At 42.0% G+C, this 17,046-nt stretch overlaps 1 protein-coding gene across 1 annotated transcript in view; it reads right to left on the minus strand.

The window, feature by feature from the left end:
• The window catches only part of LOC110989723 (uncharacterized), a 61,137-nt gene that overhangs the window by 3,963 nt on the left and 40,128 nt on the right, over positions 1-17,046 (minus strand). The window contains exons 42-61 of the mRNA XM_022254303.2: positions 16,250-16,666; positions 15,763-16,029; positions 14,846-15,115; positions 13,649-13,927; positions 12,854-13,126; positions 11,317-11,592; positions 10,598-10,728; positions 9,990-10,097; positions 9,212-9,281; positions 8,283-8,432; positions 7,362-7,590; positions 6,738-6,808; positions 5,927-6,059; positions 5,014-5,145; positions 4,435-4,516; positions 3,292-3,382; positions 2,909-2,970; positions 1,920-2,054; positions 1,500-1,628; positions 503-651 (exon numbers count right to left, since the gene is read on the minus strand). Of these exons, the coding sequence (XP_022109995.2) occupies positions 503-651; positions 1,500-1,628; positions 1,920-2,054; positions 2,909-2,970; positions 3,292-3,382; positions 4,435-4,516; positions 5,014-5,145; positions 5,927-6,059; positions 6,738-6,808; positions 7,362-7,590; positions 8,283-8,432; positions 9,212-9,281; positions 9,990-10,097; positions 10,598-10,728; positions 11,317-11,592; positions 12,854-13,126; positions 13,649-13,927; positions 14,846-15,115; positions 15,763-16,029; positions 16,250-16,666 (3,454 nt within the window). The remainder of the gene's footprint in view (positions 1-502; positions 652-1,499; positions 1,629-1,919; positions 2,055-2,908; positions 2,971-3,291; positions 3,383-4,434; positions 4,517-5,013; positions 5,146-5,926; positions 6,060-6,737; positions 6,809-7,361; positions 7,591-8,282; positions 8,433-9,211; positions 9,282-9,989; positions 10,098-10,597; positions 10,729-11,316; positions 11,593-12,853; positions 13,127-13,648; positions 13,928-14,845; positions 15,116-15,762; positions 16,030-16,249; positions 16,667-17,046) is intronic.

Raw genomic sequence — 17,046 nt, forward strand, 5'->3', positions numbered from 1 at the left:
TGTACTAATATTCAGGAATTCTGTTGGTCAGGCTTAACCCATATGATTCATTTTCTCTTTCTAAAATCTTTAATTCCAAAGAGTTTTACGGCACAGTATCTAATGTTGAAAGTTTCAACTCAACCAGCCTCTTTCATTTAATTTCCGTTCTGTCAAAAATAGCGTTTCAATTTTTCTGATCTCTGCTATGCACTAGTAAATATATCAAACAGATCCTCGTTCTTGTTTTAACTAACCTCACAACCTTTCATCAATAAAGGCATTACTGTTTGTTATCACTTTTTGATGAATTTTTTTCTGACAGAAGTGAAACTGAAAAATATCATATGAATGTTGCAAACTATTGAGCGCATGTCCACAGAGACATTTTTTTCTAGTCATCACACTCAGTATCCACAGAATATGTGTATCATTGGCACTTAATTTTATGTCTCAGCCTTAGACAGTCGCGATAATTTCATCCAAGAGTTCTCATTCTGCAAATAAATCTAGCGAGACTTACCCGCAATGCACCACAAGGGGCCCGGCGTTCGTTGGCAAATAGGAGCGTACGGTGCGTATGAAGTGCACCATCTGCTCTGACTTCTTGGGCACGCCGTGGACCGGCCAGGCAGTGAACTGGTACTGACGCAAGGTACGCACCTCAGATCCCTGAGAGAGAACAGACAATTAAATCACTTGACCTGATGAGTGATTATTTGATAAATGATGGAAAACTATTGATAGTTATGACTGTGCCTATAAGAACACCTACTGAACAAAAAGATCTCTAAAATAGGCAAGGATATCTCAGTCCGTAGAGTGCAGGGAAGAGGTCATAAGGTCATAGGTTTTTATGTCAATCCAGCCACAGGAATTTTAGTGCAGTAACACAGCACTTTTTCTAATTGTTGCATCAGCAATGCAAACTGAACAAATAGAAATGCAAAAGAAAAGAAATACTTTTAATTATGAAAAATGAAAATAATGTAAATAATGCATATGTACTGAAAAGTAATCATTGATAAACTGATAAGGGGGAAGTATGGGGCTGTTCAGATTTGCAGAAGCATGTAGAAAACAACAAGAAACAAAATATCCCTCAATAAATGATGAAAGGATGCTCTGTTGTGACTTTGTTTTTAGCACTGAATGACCTTTCCTCATGATCGTTAATGAGCCTGCAGTGTGCGTCATTCTGTAAGCAGCTGATTTGTTTTTTCATTCAGCCTTGCTCTCCGACATCATTTTAGTGCACTTCAGTGTTTGCATGTGAAGTGTTACGGCCCATTAGTGAGTAGGGCCTTCTGAATCGATCTGAAGGGTCACAAAGAGAAATGTCAACCCCCGTATTAACTCGAGTAAACAAACTCCAGTAACCAAGTCCTTCGGCCTGTGCACGGTCAACAGACATCTGCAGATGTCTGACAAATGTGTACAGCAACTTCAGCATCAAGTCAATGAATATCGGCTGTCATGCACGGGTTCGAAGTTCAGGCCCACCCCCGCCAGCGACTCACCAATTCTAGGCAGAGATCCCGGACAGTGTAGCCCAAGTCCGTGTCCTCCCGCTCTGAGACTCGGTTCACGGTCACCTCACCAAAGGTGATGGGTGTGGAGTCTGAGGGCCAGTACTGAGCAAACTTCACCTGCAGGAGGCAGAGAGAGAGAAGCATTAATGGTAATTGGTGCCTGACTGTTACATACCATTGCACACCTCCACAAAATCTATGAAAGGCCACCTGTTAATTTTAAAGTTTTGAGAAGCCACTTTAGTGGCTGGCATGGTTTCATGCGTTTTCTACATAACCTTTTAGTGAAATCACAATGCACGTATCACAAAAATGATGCCTGCATTTAATTTTCCCACTCTTTTTTCAACCATCTGACAAATTCAGTTTTTTATTTAAATCTTGTCCCACAACTTTGCCTTGACTCACCCGTTCGTTCTCCACACAGCTCCCGATGACGGCGATGACCGGCACCTTCTGCTCCCAGATCATCTGCCAGAAGTCGTTGACTGAGTTGGCCTGGGGTCCCTGGGCGGCGATATACTCATTGTTGCCAGAGAAACCCTAGACAAGTGGATACATAAGTCAACTAGTTCAACTAATTTGAAGGAGGAAGGGTAGGTAAGAGACGTTTCACTGTGAACCAAAAAACAAATGAGGTTCCTGATTGGTTAGTCCCTGGTTGAATTGAGATGCAATGAAATGAGATGCATTGATTATGCAGAACAGTGTTTACTGCATGGCTGTAGGATCCAGATAAGAACATTATAAGGCACACTGGAAGGTTGAACCACTCCACTTTCCTGCTCCACAAACAAATTTGATATTGTATACATATTCATGTATTTGAAACTTTCTTCTACAACTTAAATTCCAGAGATGCTAACTCGAGTCATGTGACTTGGACTCGAGTCAGACTCGAGTCGCTATTTTTGTGACTTGTGACTTGACTTGTAAATACCAGCTTTGAATTGTGACTTGACTTGGACTTGCAAAAATGACTTGTTACGAACCCAAGTCAGATGCTACTCGACCGGCCCCATAAATTTTTATAACTCGTACCTTTGTAAGTTGACGCATGGTCCCTTTAGCTTATTACAACTGGACAAAATAATGTGCAGCTTGCCTTGTACTTGGACAAAGAGGCTTGTGAATTGACTTGAGTTTAGTCCAAATGATTAATGACTCGATTTGGACTTGCAAATAATGACTTGTGACTTGACTTGGACTTGCAAAGAATGACTTGCTGCCACCTCGGTTAAATTCTTATTTACAGGACCACTGTCATTGTTTTCCTCCAGAAATTGAAAAGCTGGTTTTGCTTTTTAGGGCGAGTTGAGTGTACATGCCATCAAGTGAAATTGGCCAGAAAAATGTTCATTAGTGACTAATTTTGTGCAAATGACTGACCAACTCACCGACAAGAAACTGGCATTGATGTAGTCTTCGTCTTTGTTCAGTACAACACGATTGAAGTCGACTGCAAAGGGGAAAAAAATAAAAAATAAAATCATATTGAAGGCTCATTCTACTGAAGAGTTCGACTGAAATTTGGTGTGCCAATGAAAACAAACAACAGAAATATCTGCCATGTGTGTCAAAGTAAAAACGCTCTGATAGGATAAGCTTGAGAGCAAAAACCACTTTGTCACGATTAAATAAGTACATTTGGGGGAATGAAAGCAGTCTTTCAGTACTGAAATGTTAGGACTTCTGTGAGAATCAAGAGGGCTTATCAATTACATTAAAAGCTTGTCAGGCCCTGCAGAGTGGCTAAAGAACGTTGACAATGAGTACTCACATGGGACAATGTTGCCATAGCGGTTCTTATCCTCATTCTCAGGCTGGGCCCCAGCTGTTTTGGCCTGGGTCTCACCAATGAGATTCAAATCCTGCAACAGAGTATTAATATGACCATACTGCCAATTTCAACCACGGGAGCCATCAATTTATGCCATAGAATATTTCTAGAACCACACGGGCCATCCAGAATCAGAATCTGTCTAGAATTCAGAGTATGTCCAGAATGATAAGAGCGTGGAATACTTTTGGAACTTCAATTGCCACCAGGAATCATGGGATCTATCCAGAATGAGAGCCACTCTGAACCATGGAACCATCCAAGAGACTCAAGGGCTACCTAGAACTATGGGTTCTGTTAGAAACACAAAAGCCATATATAGGACCATTATCATGGGAGTCAGTCACAACCATGGGATCTCTCTTAAACCACAGGATCTATAAAGAGTAGTAACAATGTGCGGTCATATCAGAACTTGGCCTAATTTCAGGGTCCTGCTTAGCACATAATTTTATGCTAACAGAGGCTCTGCATATTTCACGGTGATTGTGAGCAGCAAGCAGAGCAAAATGCATATTGATCCCAAAGGAGAAATTTGCTTAACACAGTGATGTAACAACGGATATTTCTATGCTTGCCCATGCAATCTTTGTGCTAAGCATAGAAACCATGAAATGTTGCCATTAAGTATTTTCTGCTGTGGTTGGCAATATAATCTGGGGAGTCAGGTTGTCGTAGTGGTTCTTTCCTCCCCTTTCATTTCTGCGGTCTGGGTTCGAATCCTGGCTCGGTCCACATGTGGATTGGGTTTTCAGTTCCTACCTGATTCCATCGGCTTTACCCAGAATATATCTCAGGGGTTTTCCTCCCACCTCTAAAACTGTAACTGATTTTCATTTCAATGTGCGTGAGTCTTTAAGTATATGAAGTTGGTGCATAACTTGGAAGAAGATGCTTAGTAATGGTAAGTAGCTTTTGGATTTTATCAAGAACCAGAATGTCAGTTTTGCACCACAATCAGAAAGGAAACACAGCCACAAAACTTTCCCCCAGACCTTTGGAACTACAGTTTGTGTATAGAGCATCACAGGAATGCTCTTGAGGAAAAAACTGATAATTTTCTGAAGTATTCTCCACTCTTACCTTAAACTCCTTGGCAAAATTGTCCCCAGTCTTGGCAGACATCTTGCTGACATGCTGGCCAAACTTTGCAACAGCAATTGGCCTTGAACAGAAGGAGCAATACAAATGCTATACTACTTTTGTTTATTGGAAATAATCAGGGGTTTCTTATTTTGCCTCCACTTGCCATAAAGAAGATGGTGTGCATATTCAACGAGACTTTTCACGGAACTCTAACGTACAAATGTTTTTTCAAGAGATGCCTTTTTGTGACCAGTGGGCTTATCTTTCGACTTGTGTTGGAACACTGCATTTCCTGTTCTGAGTAACACTTAAAAAGAGCAGTATTTTCACTGCTAAATGACAACACAAGATTTCTTTAGAAAATGTTTAATTGAAAAAACCTTTCCGACAATTCTGAAAACACATTTGAAATTTTGTAAACTTGAAATCGATAGAGCAGTACACGCTGAACATTATTTCTTTTAATTGGTGCATATTTGTATCCCAGCATGCATGCATTTGACCAAGATGAAAACAGAGCATGCTACCCACATGACGACTTCAACACTTGAAAGGACCAAAATCTTTAGGTCATACCTGGAGGTGGGGCTCCTCTTGGGTGGTGGGGTGGCTGGGGCAAGGGGTGCCGGGGAGGCGGCAGCAGTGCTGACGTTGTTACTGGAATTCTCGTTGAGCTGTGTGTCTGCCAAAGGTTGTTTATCTGCTCTCCTGTTATAGATTTAGATTGCTTTGGCCGTTAGTTGATCACTTTCTTATTCAGTTGATTTTAGATGATTTTAGCTGATTGGTTTGGTTGTTCAACAAAGTGGACAAAGATTTACTATGTGCAAGGCAGTGTCATGAAGCATCAGCCTTAGACAAGCAAAAAGTGTCCACTGGGTGTACTCGAAGATACAGACAAATTGCCAGTGTTGTGACGTTTGGACAAATTGTCTTATCTTTTCCAAAACTCTCGAGACAATCATAATTTTAGTTGGTCACTTTTAAAACAGAGAATATGTGGAGATAAACTGCAAGAGTGAAGCAGATTGCCCAAAAGAGCAGATCTGTGATGTTTGCCATAATATGCCAGAAACTGTGCTTTCTAATTCTTCATTTGTACGTGATTAAGGATTATTTCATTGCCTAAATTTGGTCCCTTAGTGACACCTAAAACGAAGAAAAATGTATGAGCAAAACAATTGCGGTTGCCTTTAGGCATGGTAGGTGAGGAATTGTTTTATATATTTCAAGACTAAGTTGTCCCTTCATGAAAAACTCTAGAAGTACAATTTAGACAAAATTTGCATGTGATTCAATGTAGTGCGGCTGATTACAGTAAATCTGGACAAAATAACTTCAATAAACACTGTCAGAACCATACAACCTGCCAGAGTTTGCCTCAATAATAGCCACTCAAACAGGTGAAGAGTTTTATCAATTTGTGCCTTTGCGAAAATGGTAATGAAATACTCGATTCACTGTTGACATTTGTTATCATAGTCCCTACCTTGGGGCTTGTTTCCGGGGTGGGTCCCTCCTGTCACTGACCAGACAGGTGCAGAGACACATGATGAAAGCAATAATGAGGATGATGATGGCAAATGGGATGAGAACATAGACGAACACCCAGGGGTCAAATGCTGTGAACAACAAAACGGAATAAAATATTACAATATGCCAATAATTATGCAGGCCATTAGCCTCCACAACAAATTTCATCTACTGTGTATACCTGAGGTGAAGTAAACCTTCTAGGCATAATATGTGACCCGGTATATCGTAATCAGGAATAAGTTGCTGAGGCCGTTTTGCATAATGGCCGAGTAAAGTGGGGATGTGGGTAAAAATGTGGCAAAAATTGATGTGGCGGTTTCTGTATATTTTGGAAATGTGTGTATGAAAGGTTACCATCAACACACTTGTAATGTGTACCATTTGAAAGCTTATGAAATTCTCTTTCTGACCATGGACATATCTCATTCCTGACTTATTCCTGATCTCGATGTACTGGGTCAAATATATAAGAAATATGTTTGCCCGATTGATAATTCATTACCGAGAAAAATTGGTATTCAGTGTCCCTGAGGAAGTCATTTTGCCATGTTAACTTCTATCAAAATGAGAGAAAATTTTGGGTCAGAGATAGGTATTTTTCTATGCTCTGGTTGGACTTCAATAATTCCTCTGTCACAGAAATGCCAGTTTCATTGTTTGATGCTACATTTTTCTGATTGTCTTCTTTCAGGCTAATTACTTTTTAGGAGGACGATGTGGTTTAGATGGGGGTGCCAGACTAAATAGCCATGATTCACACTTACTTGTTGTGATAACGTCAGACCAAGGGGTGTCTGTGTAAAGACCATTCTCTGTGAAGGCTCTAATCGCAATCCTGAAAATGTGAAAGATTAAAAAATAGGCATGAGCACTAACATCTCAAATGTTTAAACTTAAGGAAACTTTAGAGGCCCAGAAGATAAGCAAACATCATTTTACAAATGAAGGGATTCTTGACAAGGTGTTCATAGTGAGGGCAACAAAATTTCTCTTGCACTGATCTAAGCTGCAGTTCATCTTAAATCAAAGTCCTTTGTCAGAATCTTTCAAGATCACAGTGTTTTCTGTTTAATTTTGACAGTTACAGTTTTCAGACAATTAAAGATAATAAGATAAAGATAACTTGTAAAGTGAGATTTCTCAGCATTGAATTAATACAAATCAGACTCTAACTCAATAGGTGCAGTCAAGTAACTTTCATGGTTGACTCGGGTTCAATCTCCAGCCCTGCACAGCATCACTTTTTGATACGCATACAGCCATCCTGAGGTCAGAAATGTCTCATGGAAACTAATGGAAATCACCTACTATTATTGAAGTGGCCCCTGTGGGTGTGCAAGGGGTCATAAACAAACAGACGACAAGTTGGCCGAGAGAAAACCACCCACCTGTAAGGGGTGATGGGGTCCAGGGGACCGTTACAGAAGCCGGAGTTTGGGCAGGGGGACTCCTCCCCAACGACAAAGTCCACACTCTGGGGAGTGACAGCCTGCCGGCGACGCCTTCGCCCGGCTACATTGAACAGGTCCAGGGGCTCTGAGGACTGGTAGATGGGCTTGACGTCATTGTTCCGAACCTGTTGGTAGCTTGGAAGGACAGCACCTGCCGTCTGATTGGCTGGTGCATGGAAGAGAATCCAGGGTTTAAGGCCAGACATATAGACTAACTATTGGATGTATAGCATACAATGCTTGAAAAATATATACATCAAATTTCAAATGATTTAGAAAAGAAAAAAGCATCTCAATTTTGAAAACCATATTCTTTCTAGCAGCTCCTGTCTTCCATTTCCATTGTTTGAAGCAAATGGAGGTAGAATGATTTTCAAGGGGGGGAGCAGTTGTGAGACATCAGACATCAGCCATTAATAGACCAATCTATTAAGCCCCACTGCATTATAGGACCTGCAAAAAGTAGGGGGAGGGCATGCCAAAGGTCAAAAAAGTGGGGAGGCCATTGACCTCTGCCTCCCCACCTCCACCGCCAGTGATTGAAGCCATAATACTGGCATTTTTAGACCCTACTATTCCTTAAGTTCAATTGGTGGTTTGATATAGTGACTAACCAGCACTCTACCAACACTTTGGCATTTGTAAACAGCAACCCCAAAACATGTTTCATGTCAAACTCAAAGAACAGGGTTTCAAATGTCAGAAACTCTCCTGTATGGAATTTCTTGATAAACAGGAATTTAACTCAAACAGTTACATTTATACACACTGAGTGGGTTAGAATGATTTTTCAGTAAAGGGGGATGTGTGTTCTCTACAAGTCTTTTTTAAATAATTGCATTCTTTTGTGTACTTTACCTCCGTCCTGCACAACAAGAATGGTGTAAAAAGTGATGACTCCATTCCGGTCCGAGAATAGCGACCTTGGAATGCGGATGGTGACGGTGGAGGCAGTGACCGCCAGGACGAATTGGTCATTGGGTAAAATCTGGCCACTGAAGTACGGTGCTGTTGAGAAATACAAAAAGAGATATTAAGCCATCCACTCCGACAAGAAGCACAACCCTCTTTGGCACAGAAGACAGGCTATTGTGGCTAAAATGTCAACTTAGTGCACAATGAATAGGACTTAACAGAGATTGGTCGTGCATGGTCATGCATGAACCTACACACACACCCAAGGGACATTGTAAGTGAAAATAATGGCCATTTCTTGCCCCTAAACAGAGGAAAACTTTGATTTGGCCACAAAGCTAGAGATATCAAAGCTGAACAGGGAGCTAACAGTTTGATCCCGGTATTGAACCATAAGTAATAAATGCCATTATATAACTGAGGAAAGAGCAAGTGGCATAAAATATGGAATTAAATGTAACATGTTTAAATTTCCATGCCAATTATTGTCATTTAAGTGAAACTGCTTCTATATCATTCTGAATGCAATGGTGTTAAGTAAAAACCAAATTTGGTCTAGTGTTCCTGGTACAACTGAAAATACATTATTGAACAATGAGAGTGAATAAATGAAACAAGGAAGGAACTATTCAAGCAAAAAATCTCTTTAAGTGATACCCTCAGTGGTCAGTCGTAAACTTGGTTATGAAAAGTTTATGAATTTAACAGACATTTAAAATTGTTTCACATATAACGAATGCCATCATAAACTGACTCAAGGTCTGAATGTAGGCAGACAGCTCAAACTGAGTTCTAACTTGAGGTCCTACGTTCCCCTCCCAGAATAAAAAGGGTGAAATCAAGAGAGCCCGGATACTTTAACCATTTCCTACCTTTGATGGGCAGTGTGACTGGATTAAGCACCACTGGTTCACCAGATCCCTCCGTATTTGTGGCTTGGATCTGACCAAAACCAAAATAAAAGGGGAAGGTCTGATGTTTATTTTTCAATCGGCAAGTGAGAAGTTAGCAAAGCCGCATCGATCTGTTGATGCCAAAATGGACTCAGCCGTAGTTAGCAGCAATGGTCAATACATTTAATTTCCAAAAGGCCACAGAAGAAAGATGACTTCTGCTGTGTCACATTACAGGGGAAAAAATGACATCTGTGCACAAACGTCATCTTTCGTCACAAGGGTTCAACAGGTACCTGATTGTACAACCTGACTGCTCTCATCCAAGCAATATATATTTCCACTATGTTAAATGACAGTTCAAAATTTTGGACAAGCAGTTTCTCAGTTTTGATTTCAAGATACTTGGCCCCGTCTCAGAATTAGGATGAGACAGACAAGTCAGTTACTTCTTCATTGGCTGACCCTGTCCTGTTGGGTGCATCAGCATAATTCACGAGCCAAGACAAGGAATTGGATGTACATGCACAGACTTCAGTTTCACTTGTCCACAGTAAACGGGACTTGTTCAGTCTAGGGTTTGATACTGGGTTTAAACAACAGCTCTGTTAGCGTGCTTGCTGCAAAATGTGTATAAATCAGCAACCCAGAGTGAGCTTCATATGGCATGCATGTAGAACTGGCTGAATGACAATTGTGATCTTGCAGAATTGAAAAGATTACATGTTATTATCATTTTGTCATGGGTTCTACTGACCGACAGAGTGTATGTGAAGCCAGCCTTGAGAGGAGAGATGACTTCTTCAAACTGAATGTCGTTGGGAAGGGCCGTGATGGTCTGGAAGGCAGACTCGCTTGGCTCACCCTGAAAAAAGTGGGATCTTCCATTTTATGACTGAGCAGTATATCTGCAAACTACAATTTTGAGGACACAAATGTTGACAGTCTGCATGCTGCCAAAAAAGTCCAGCACTTAACATTTATCCCATTTTTGTGGAAGGTTTACGAAGGGTGAAAGCTTTAAAAGAAAATGTAGGAAATCAAACGTTGCATCCAGTAACATTTAATTTGAAAAAAGAAGTGAGCTCAGTATCTCACTGAAAATGCTAAACATTTTTGTGCTAAGTAATAACGCTAAAATGCTACACAAAACACAAAAAGTGAACAAGTAAAGTCAGTTTGGGTTATCATTTTTCAAAATAAAATCGACTTCAAATATATTTCTGTCCCAATTACAAAAAACTCAGTCATTTTTAATATTCAGAATACTACTACACCTTCATGTCAGAAAAACCTATTCCTGTGGTGATATCAGCTAGGGTTTCATTGTTTAAGGGATCATTTGAGAGGGCTTCAGGAACGTACCGGTTTGGTTCCTTCGACAGACACTAGGTAGGCCAAGATGAGACCATTGGGGTCTTCAGGTACCTTGAAGGCAATCTGGATGTTGTCTGAGTCGAAGCTGGTGATTTCGAAGTCTCTTACTCGACCAGGCACTGTTTAAGAGAATTCAAGTCAAACATTGCTTTATTCTTCAGTTACTTGATTAGGATCCATGACAAGATGTTGGCCACCACTCAATGTTGCACTGCAGCCTTTATAGTTGTAGTATGACAGTGTCATCAATAGCTAGCCAAGTTACTGTCATCAATTGAATATGGTCCAACCAACGTTTACAAATCCAAGGTGTCCTTCACTTGGATTGGCCTGCAAGCTTGGCTCAGCATGAAAAAATGCTTGTCAATGTTAGAGCAACATCACCATGCCCCAATATCAATGTTAAGTTTCACTCAAAAATGCAATGAGTGTGTGCACATTCAGTTGAAAGTTGGGTCACATGTTTGCAATGCTATTCTTACCAATAAACCTTGTATTTGGCAATTAAGCAATACCGGACTGTCTACCAGTTCCATACTGAGAAGCTTGCTTTACTTGAAAACATTACTTTGGAGATGAGAATATAGACATTTATTTATGGCTTCGAAACCATACAAACTTGAAAAATGAACATTATACTTTATTATTTGTGCAGCACCTTTTTAGAAGACTATTATACTAAAGTTGTAAAGTATGGCAAAACTCACAGGTTGGGAATGTCCTCTGTCTGAGCTCCTGAGCACGGCTGACCACATCCCCTATTTTTGTGCGGACTGCAAAGTCCACGGTCACGTGGGGCTTAATGTTTGTCAGCAGCATGGTGGTGCCCGTTGTGAAGTAGGGCGACTGGGGGACAAATTCGGGCTCATTGGGGGTGAAGGTCACCTCGTAGCCATCCCGGGGGCCGGTTGCATCCTGCCACTGGAATTCGATGGTTGTCGTAGTTACTTGGACGATGCTCAGTGGGCCAGGCGGATATGGAACTGGATACAATAGCAATAAGATAATTAAGCAAGTTCATACTAGGGCCCTGATGAGGCGAGAAACAAAAATTTGAGGAAATCCAAGAAACTATGATGGGTTGGCTAACTCGCCTTGTTTCTGTCAGGAAATGGAAAAATGTATAATTTGTGTGGGTTCAATATCTTACGTTTCTTATTCTGCTCCCCTCGTTCCCGGGATAATTTCCAACCTTATACAACCCAAACGGAACTATCTGTGGTATGCAATGGTGGAGGTCATGATGTTTACCTCACTTCCTAACCCAGTCCATTGTTTTAGGGGAACTTTCCCACAGTCCTGACCAAGTATTTTTAGAAACAGAATGCCGGTTTTCATTCTTTGGGGGATTCATCAAATTGGAGGTTAGAGGTTGTTGGACCCTGTGAGAAAATCTGCTGATCCTGCTGATTAGCAGAGTTACACAATGAACCTTCAAAGATTTGACCAATGGGGAAGCTTATATGCAAATCAAACTTTGAGGAAGGGTTGGTCAAACTTGCAAGTGACCAATCATAGTCTTGATGGAAATGTCCATCAAGAGACTATAACAGGCATTTAAGGGCCTATTTCGGGGTCAGAATTCAGTCTGCACCACCACCCAGCAGACCACTGGTCAACAGCCCGACACTCGAGTCTACACAGTAGCCATATGGGCTCAAGTGGCATCTGTGTTGAATTGTGTTGAGGCAGATGTAGCCAGTAGTAGGAGAGAAGCCAAGTTAGCATATCCAGGGGTCTGTCCGTCCGTCGGCCTGTCGACCCATATACCATCCAATCAGTCTGTTAACCCTATTTATTGAGGAGAGCTTCTATAAAGATTCCGTCAGTTGTAGAGTAAACAACAGAGACAGTGTCGTCGTCCGTTAATCGCGGTCGTATCAGTGAGAACCTTGCACTTGCGGCGCAGAAACCTATCCGGCGGCACGGCCGGATAATACGACATTTCCTTTACAAATTGTTGACGATTTCAAGCAACTGTCAAACCATTTATCTTCAGCAATCAGAAAACTGAAGATTGCACCAATACATTTCCTCTTAACAAGCAGAAGGATTTGAATAGTACAACATTTTTAAGTCCTCATCACGAGCAATATAACACACAAGTTTTGAAATTCGGATGAGGGACAAGACTTGAGTACCATAATATCAAGAGCGTTGGAGGGGTGAAACTGAAAAAGAAATTGATAAGCCATGCTGAAGAGCAACTGCACGCTCCAAAAAGAAAAACCGTCCTGGACTTACGTGTGTAGACAATGCGGGTGACCGGCGAGCTGACCAGGTCCCCGTTAATTGCAGAAACGTGGGTGGTGATGGTCACTGTGTACTCGCTGGCCTCATCCAGCCCCTGGTACACCAGCTCCCGGGGGGAATTTGCCTCTACTCTCTGGGCCAGGGCCATCGAGGGGCTGAAGGCCACCGTGTAGTAGTCCACCTCACCCACCGCGCCAGGCCACTGGATCCGGATGGATGTCTCTGTGGTGTCCTGGTAAGTGATTTCTGCTGGAGCCATTGGCACTGACAACCAGAAATAAAAGTGAAAACCCTAAAGTAATCAACAGATGACAGTATTCACAATGGAAATGGTCAACAAAAACCTCACCAGATCTGCCAAGTTCAACAAGGTCCATTTTGTGTATAAATTGAGAAAAGAAGTGAGCAAAAAAGGTTGTTTTTAATTTCAGGATGTGCTGCATTCCAAAGGTTAAAGGACTCGGACAATAACTGTTTAGAAAATTTTTGAAAATCTTTACTTCTTTTATTATGAAATCTATTTGATATCTCTTTTAGTTGATTTAAGAAAAGGACTGCACTTTTTAAATGCTAAAAGTCTGCAATGCTTTTGCTGACAAATGAAATTACTGTCCAGGAAGATACTGTCCATGACGACGGGATTTCTGCTCAAATTGTGAACTCAATATTTGCTCACTGAAAAGAGTTCTGAGAAAACTTTAGAACTGGCCGACTTTTGTGAACTGAGAAGACGGAAAAAAGAAAGAAACGAAATGAGCTGAAGACAAAAGAGAGGATGCAACTTACACAATTGGACTGAGATCTCAGCTGGCATGCTGCGTATCTCCACCAGGCCGCCAATGTTGGACACTGCTACCAGGGAGAAGACGTAGCGGCGGCCGGGTGTCAGGTTCTCCAGAGTGGCCCGGACTGTCTGGCCGGGAAGGAGGATTGGCTGGGGCATGCCATCGGTGGGCTGGTGGCGGATTTCAAACTGGTCCACCACCGATCCACCAGGGATGAACCACTCCAAGTTCACGCTGGTCTCGTCCCTATCAGTGCTGGTGAGGACGGGGGTAGATGGGTCTGTATGTGGGGGGGGGGAATGGCAGAGGGGGAGAGGAGGGGGGAAGTAAAATACTCTCAACTGCATCTGATATTGATCTAAACAATTAATGTAGTTGGCTGCAGGTGTCAAATTCACATTTTACATCGTGATGTCCACATTGTGCAATAGATATAATAAAAACCAACAAAAAGTAACCACTTGCACGGTTTAATTTACAATGGACCAACAACACATTATCATTTTGGTATAACATTCTGAATTTTAAAAACAACAAGATATCATGGTCAGTGAACGCCATAAATGCAAGATTAGTACCTCTGTATGAGATTTAACACTCCGATGCAATGCCATGATCAGCTATTTATGACTAGCTATGGAACGTCGCGGAGTGAAGGTAGAACATTTGTACAAGTCCTCCATAAGCATGCCACAGAAAAATTTCTCTGATACCAAGTTATTAATTTTGCTTGATAACCAAGTTTTCTTTTCACAATATCAAAGATAGCCTTTTGCCAATTTCTATAAAAAAAGGGCCAATGAGTATTACTTAATTTAAATTGATTTCAATCCCCTTTTGCATGGCCGATGAAAATATGAGAAAATTTTTCCAAACTTCTTACATTTACTGTCACTGCCTGAAGCCAAACATATCAGTCTCAGTGGCAAGTGTTGTAGCTCAGATATAGTCACAAGACCAGAACAAAGACTGGCCACCAGTGACAGGGTGAAACATTTCAAAAGAATGCTTTTGTTGCAAAGTCATTTGAAAAGCTTGTGACTTGATTAGAGCTCTCTTCTGGTGACGGCAAACTTTGTTTGCATCAGCACATTAGCCTCTTCAGACCTGAAAGTTCTGCTGGTCTTGCGATGGAACAAAGAGGTCTCAATTATATGACTATTAACTTGACAGGTGTGAAGAGTTCCTCTTTTTGTACCTGTGTTAGCGATGACGGAGCTTGGCAAGCTTCTAACATCTCCGCTGACAGTGTAGATGGTCACGTTGTACTGGCGTGCGGACAGCAGCCCTGTGAAGGTGACCTGGCGGTCTTCGACTGGGAAAACGTTGAGCGGAGTGCGGGGGAGGCCAGTGTCCGCAGGCTCCAGGACCAGGGTGTAGTGGTCAAAGACCCCTATGGCCTCGTCCCATGAGGCACTGAGCTCGGAGGAGGTGACACTGTCCAGTTGAAGGATGACTCGATCTGGCCCTACAGGGTATCGGTGACACAAGGTAAGTTGGCCAGTGAAATATAACATGCTCACAAGCAGAAATAAAACAACAACCCTTTAAATGCCATTGAACCTGTGACTATACGTAGTTGAAGAGATGGCCTTCTTGAATAATCATCATTAGGGCATTTACGACCCACATGTACCATAATTAAACTCTTACCAACAGAAAATATTTTTCAGCTGTCACTGTGAAACCTTACAATTACAGCTGGCTCCATGTTTCCTTTTTACAGCTAAACCTGTGTCAAGCTTGCCAGCAGTTACTTATTGTGTACATAACCCAAGCTCTGCACCACAAAAGAATCATACTTTTTTAAAGTTTTGATATTTTTATTAAAATTAAAACTATGTCTCAACGTTATGCTTTCCATGATGCACTACAACTTGGTTTTTCCAGTGCACTGGGCATACAGTGACATGCAGCACGTTCAGGTTTACATCCATTTGGATAAGAGAGGGAATTTTCATCAAAATGCGCACAAATCCATGGTGCTACAGTGTGGGTACCAGAACATAGAGATATATGTTTGCCATCTCACTTTTACATCGCTGTTCGGAGAATGTGTGAACTGTGTCCACAGGCTCTGCCCTTTCTACACCAACAGGGGTGGAAACAACTTACTTGTCCTTTGCACGAGGGTGAATGGCCCGGCCTTGTCATCACTGCCATCTCTAAGCATCAGTTGGATAGTGTACTCTTGGCCAGGCGTCAGCTGGTTGAAGTCCAGTGATCGCGGCAAGTTCCGTGGGATGGAGAAGGGTGAAGTGGTGATGCCATCTCTGGGTGAGTAGGTCAGGACATACAGGTCAAAGTCCCCGAAGGCCTCGGTGAATTCTACTCTGATAAGTTGTTCCGTCACTTCAACTGCCGTCAGCACAACTTCCTTTGCTGTAATTTGTTTAATCAGGATATTAGAAAAAAAGGAGAACAACATATAACCCATATTATAATCACGGCCATTTTACACACCCATATTAAACTTCAAAATATAACAATTGCTTGAAGATATGATCTGGTTTTTGGGACTTCTTTTGCATCTAGAACTCTATAGTTGTGCCACTTAATAGGGAAATAACTCAAAGCTTAGGAGATGTCGAATGAAACTCACGAGAGCAAAGGAGCTCAGCACAGGCTACCAGACTGGCAGGGCTTGGGTATCCCCCCAGCACAAAGGACACACCCGTTTGGGTACCCAGCATCACGCACAGATGTGTGGTGGTATTGCACCTCTGTGTGGATACGTCCAGGGTCACATCCCGGCCGTTGAAGGCCAGCGGCGTGCCCACAGCTACGGCCTGGTCTTGCTGGGCACTGGTCAGGGCCACCTGGTTGATGGTGTACGCTGTACCCAGCCCGTCGCCTCGGTCAGTGGTGTGGGCATACAGGGTCCAGCTGTCATCCTCTTGCAGGCTGCGACTGTTGGTCCAGGGGTTAAATGAGACATCCAGTGTGAAGGACGCCAAGTCGTCACGTTCCAGGACCTCATTAGAAACCAGGGACAACGTACCGGACGCTATGGCAACACCTATTGGACACAAGTGAATGACATGGGGTTGCACTGGGCTCTCATCAGGTTTATGACATTATCCCAGAGAAAAACCTCCCATTATGAAGGTTTGATGCAGCACAGCATGAGGAGCTTAGAGATAATGAGAGACTGGACTCAGGAGGGAATTTTACCTCTGCAGTGAACAACACTTTGCAGATACAGTACAATCGAGCAAATACTCCTGATCTGCAAAATTATCATGCTTTCAATGTACTGAACAAATGCTATACAGTTTATATATTGCATACACTTCAGGTTTCCCTGCCAACGACAACAAACAAACTTGCCAATAACAAAGAATATACCGCAAAGCTCAGGTTTCGGGAACTACAAATGCAGACCAGATTCTAAAGTTT

Source organism: Acanthaster planci, linkage group LG03 (genome assembly GCF_054643075.1).
Source record: "Acanthaster planci isolate LZ-2023a linkage group LG03, COTS_SCS, whole genome shotgun sequence".
NCBI lineage: Eukaryota > Metazoa > Echinodermata > Asteroidea > Valvatida > Acanthasteridae > Acanthaster > Acanthaster planci.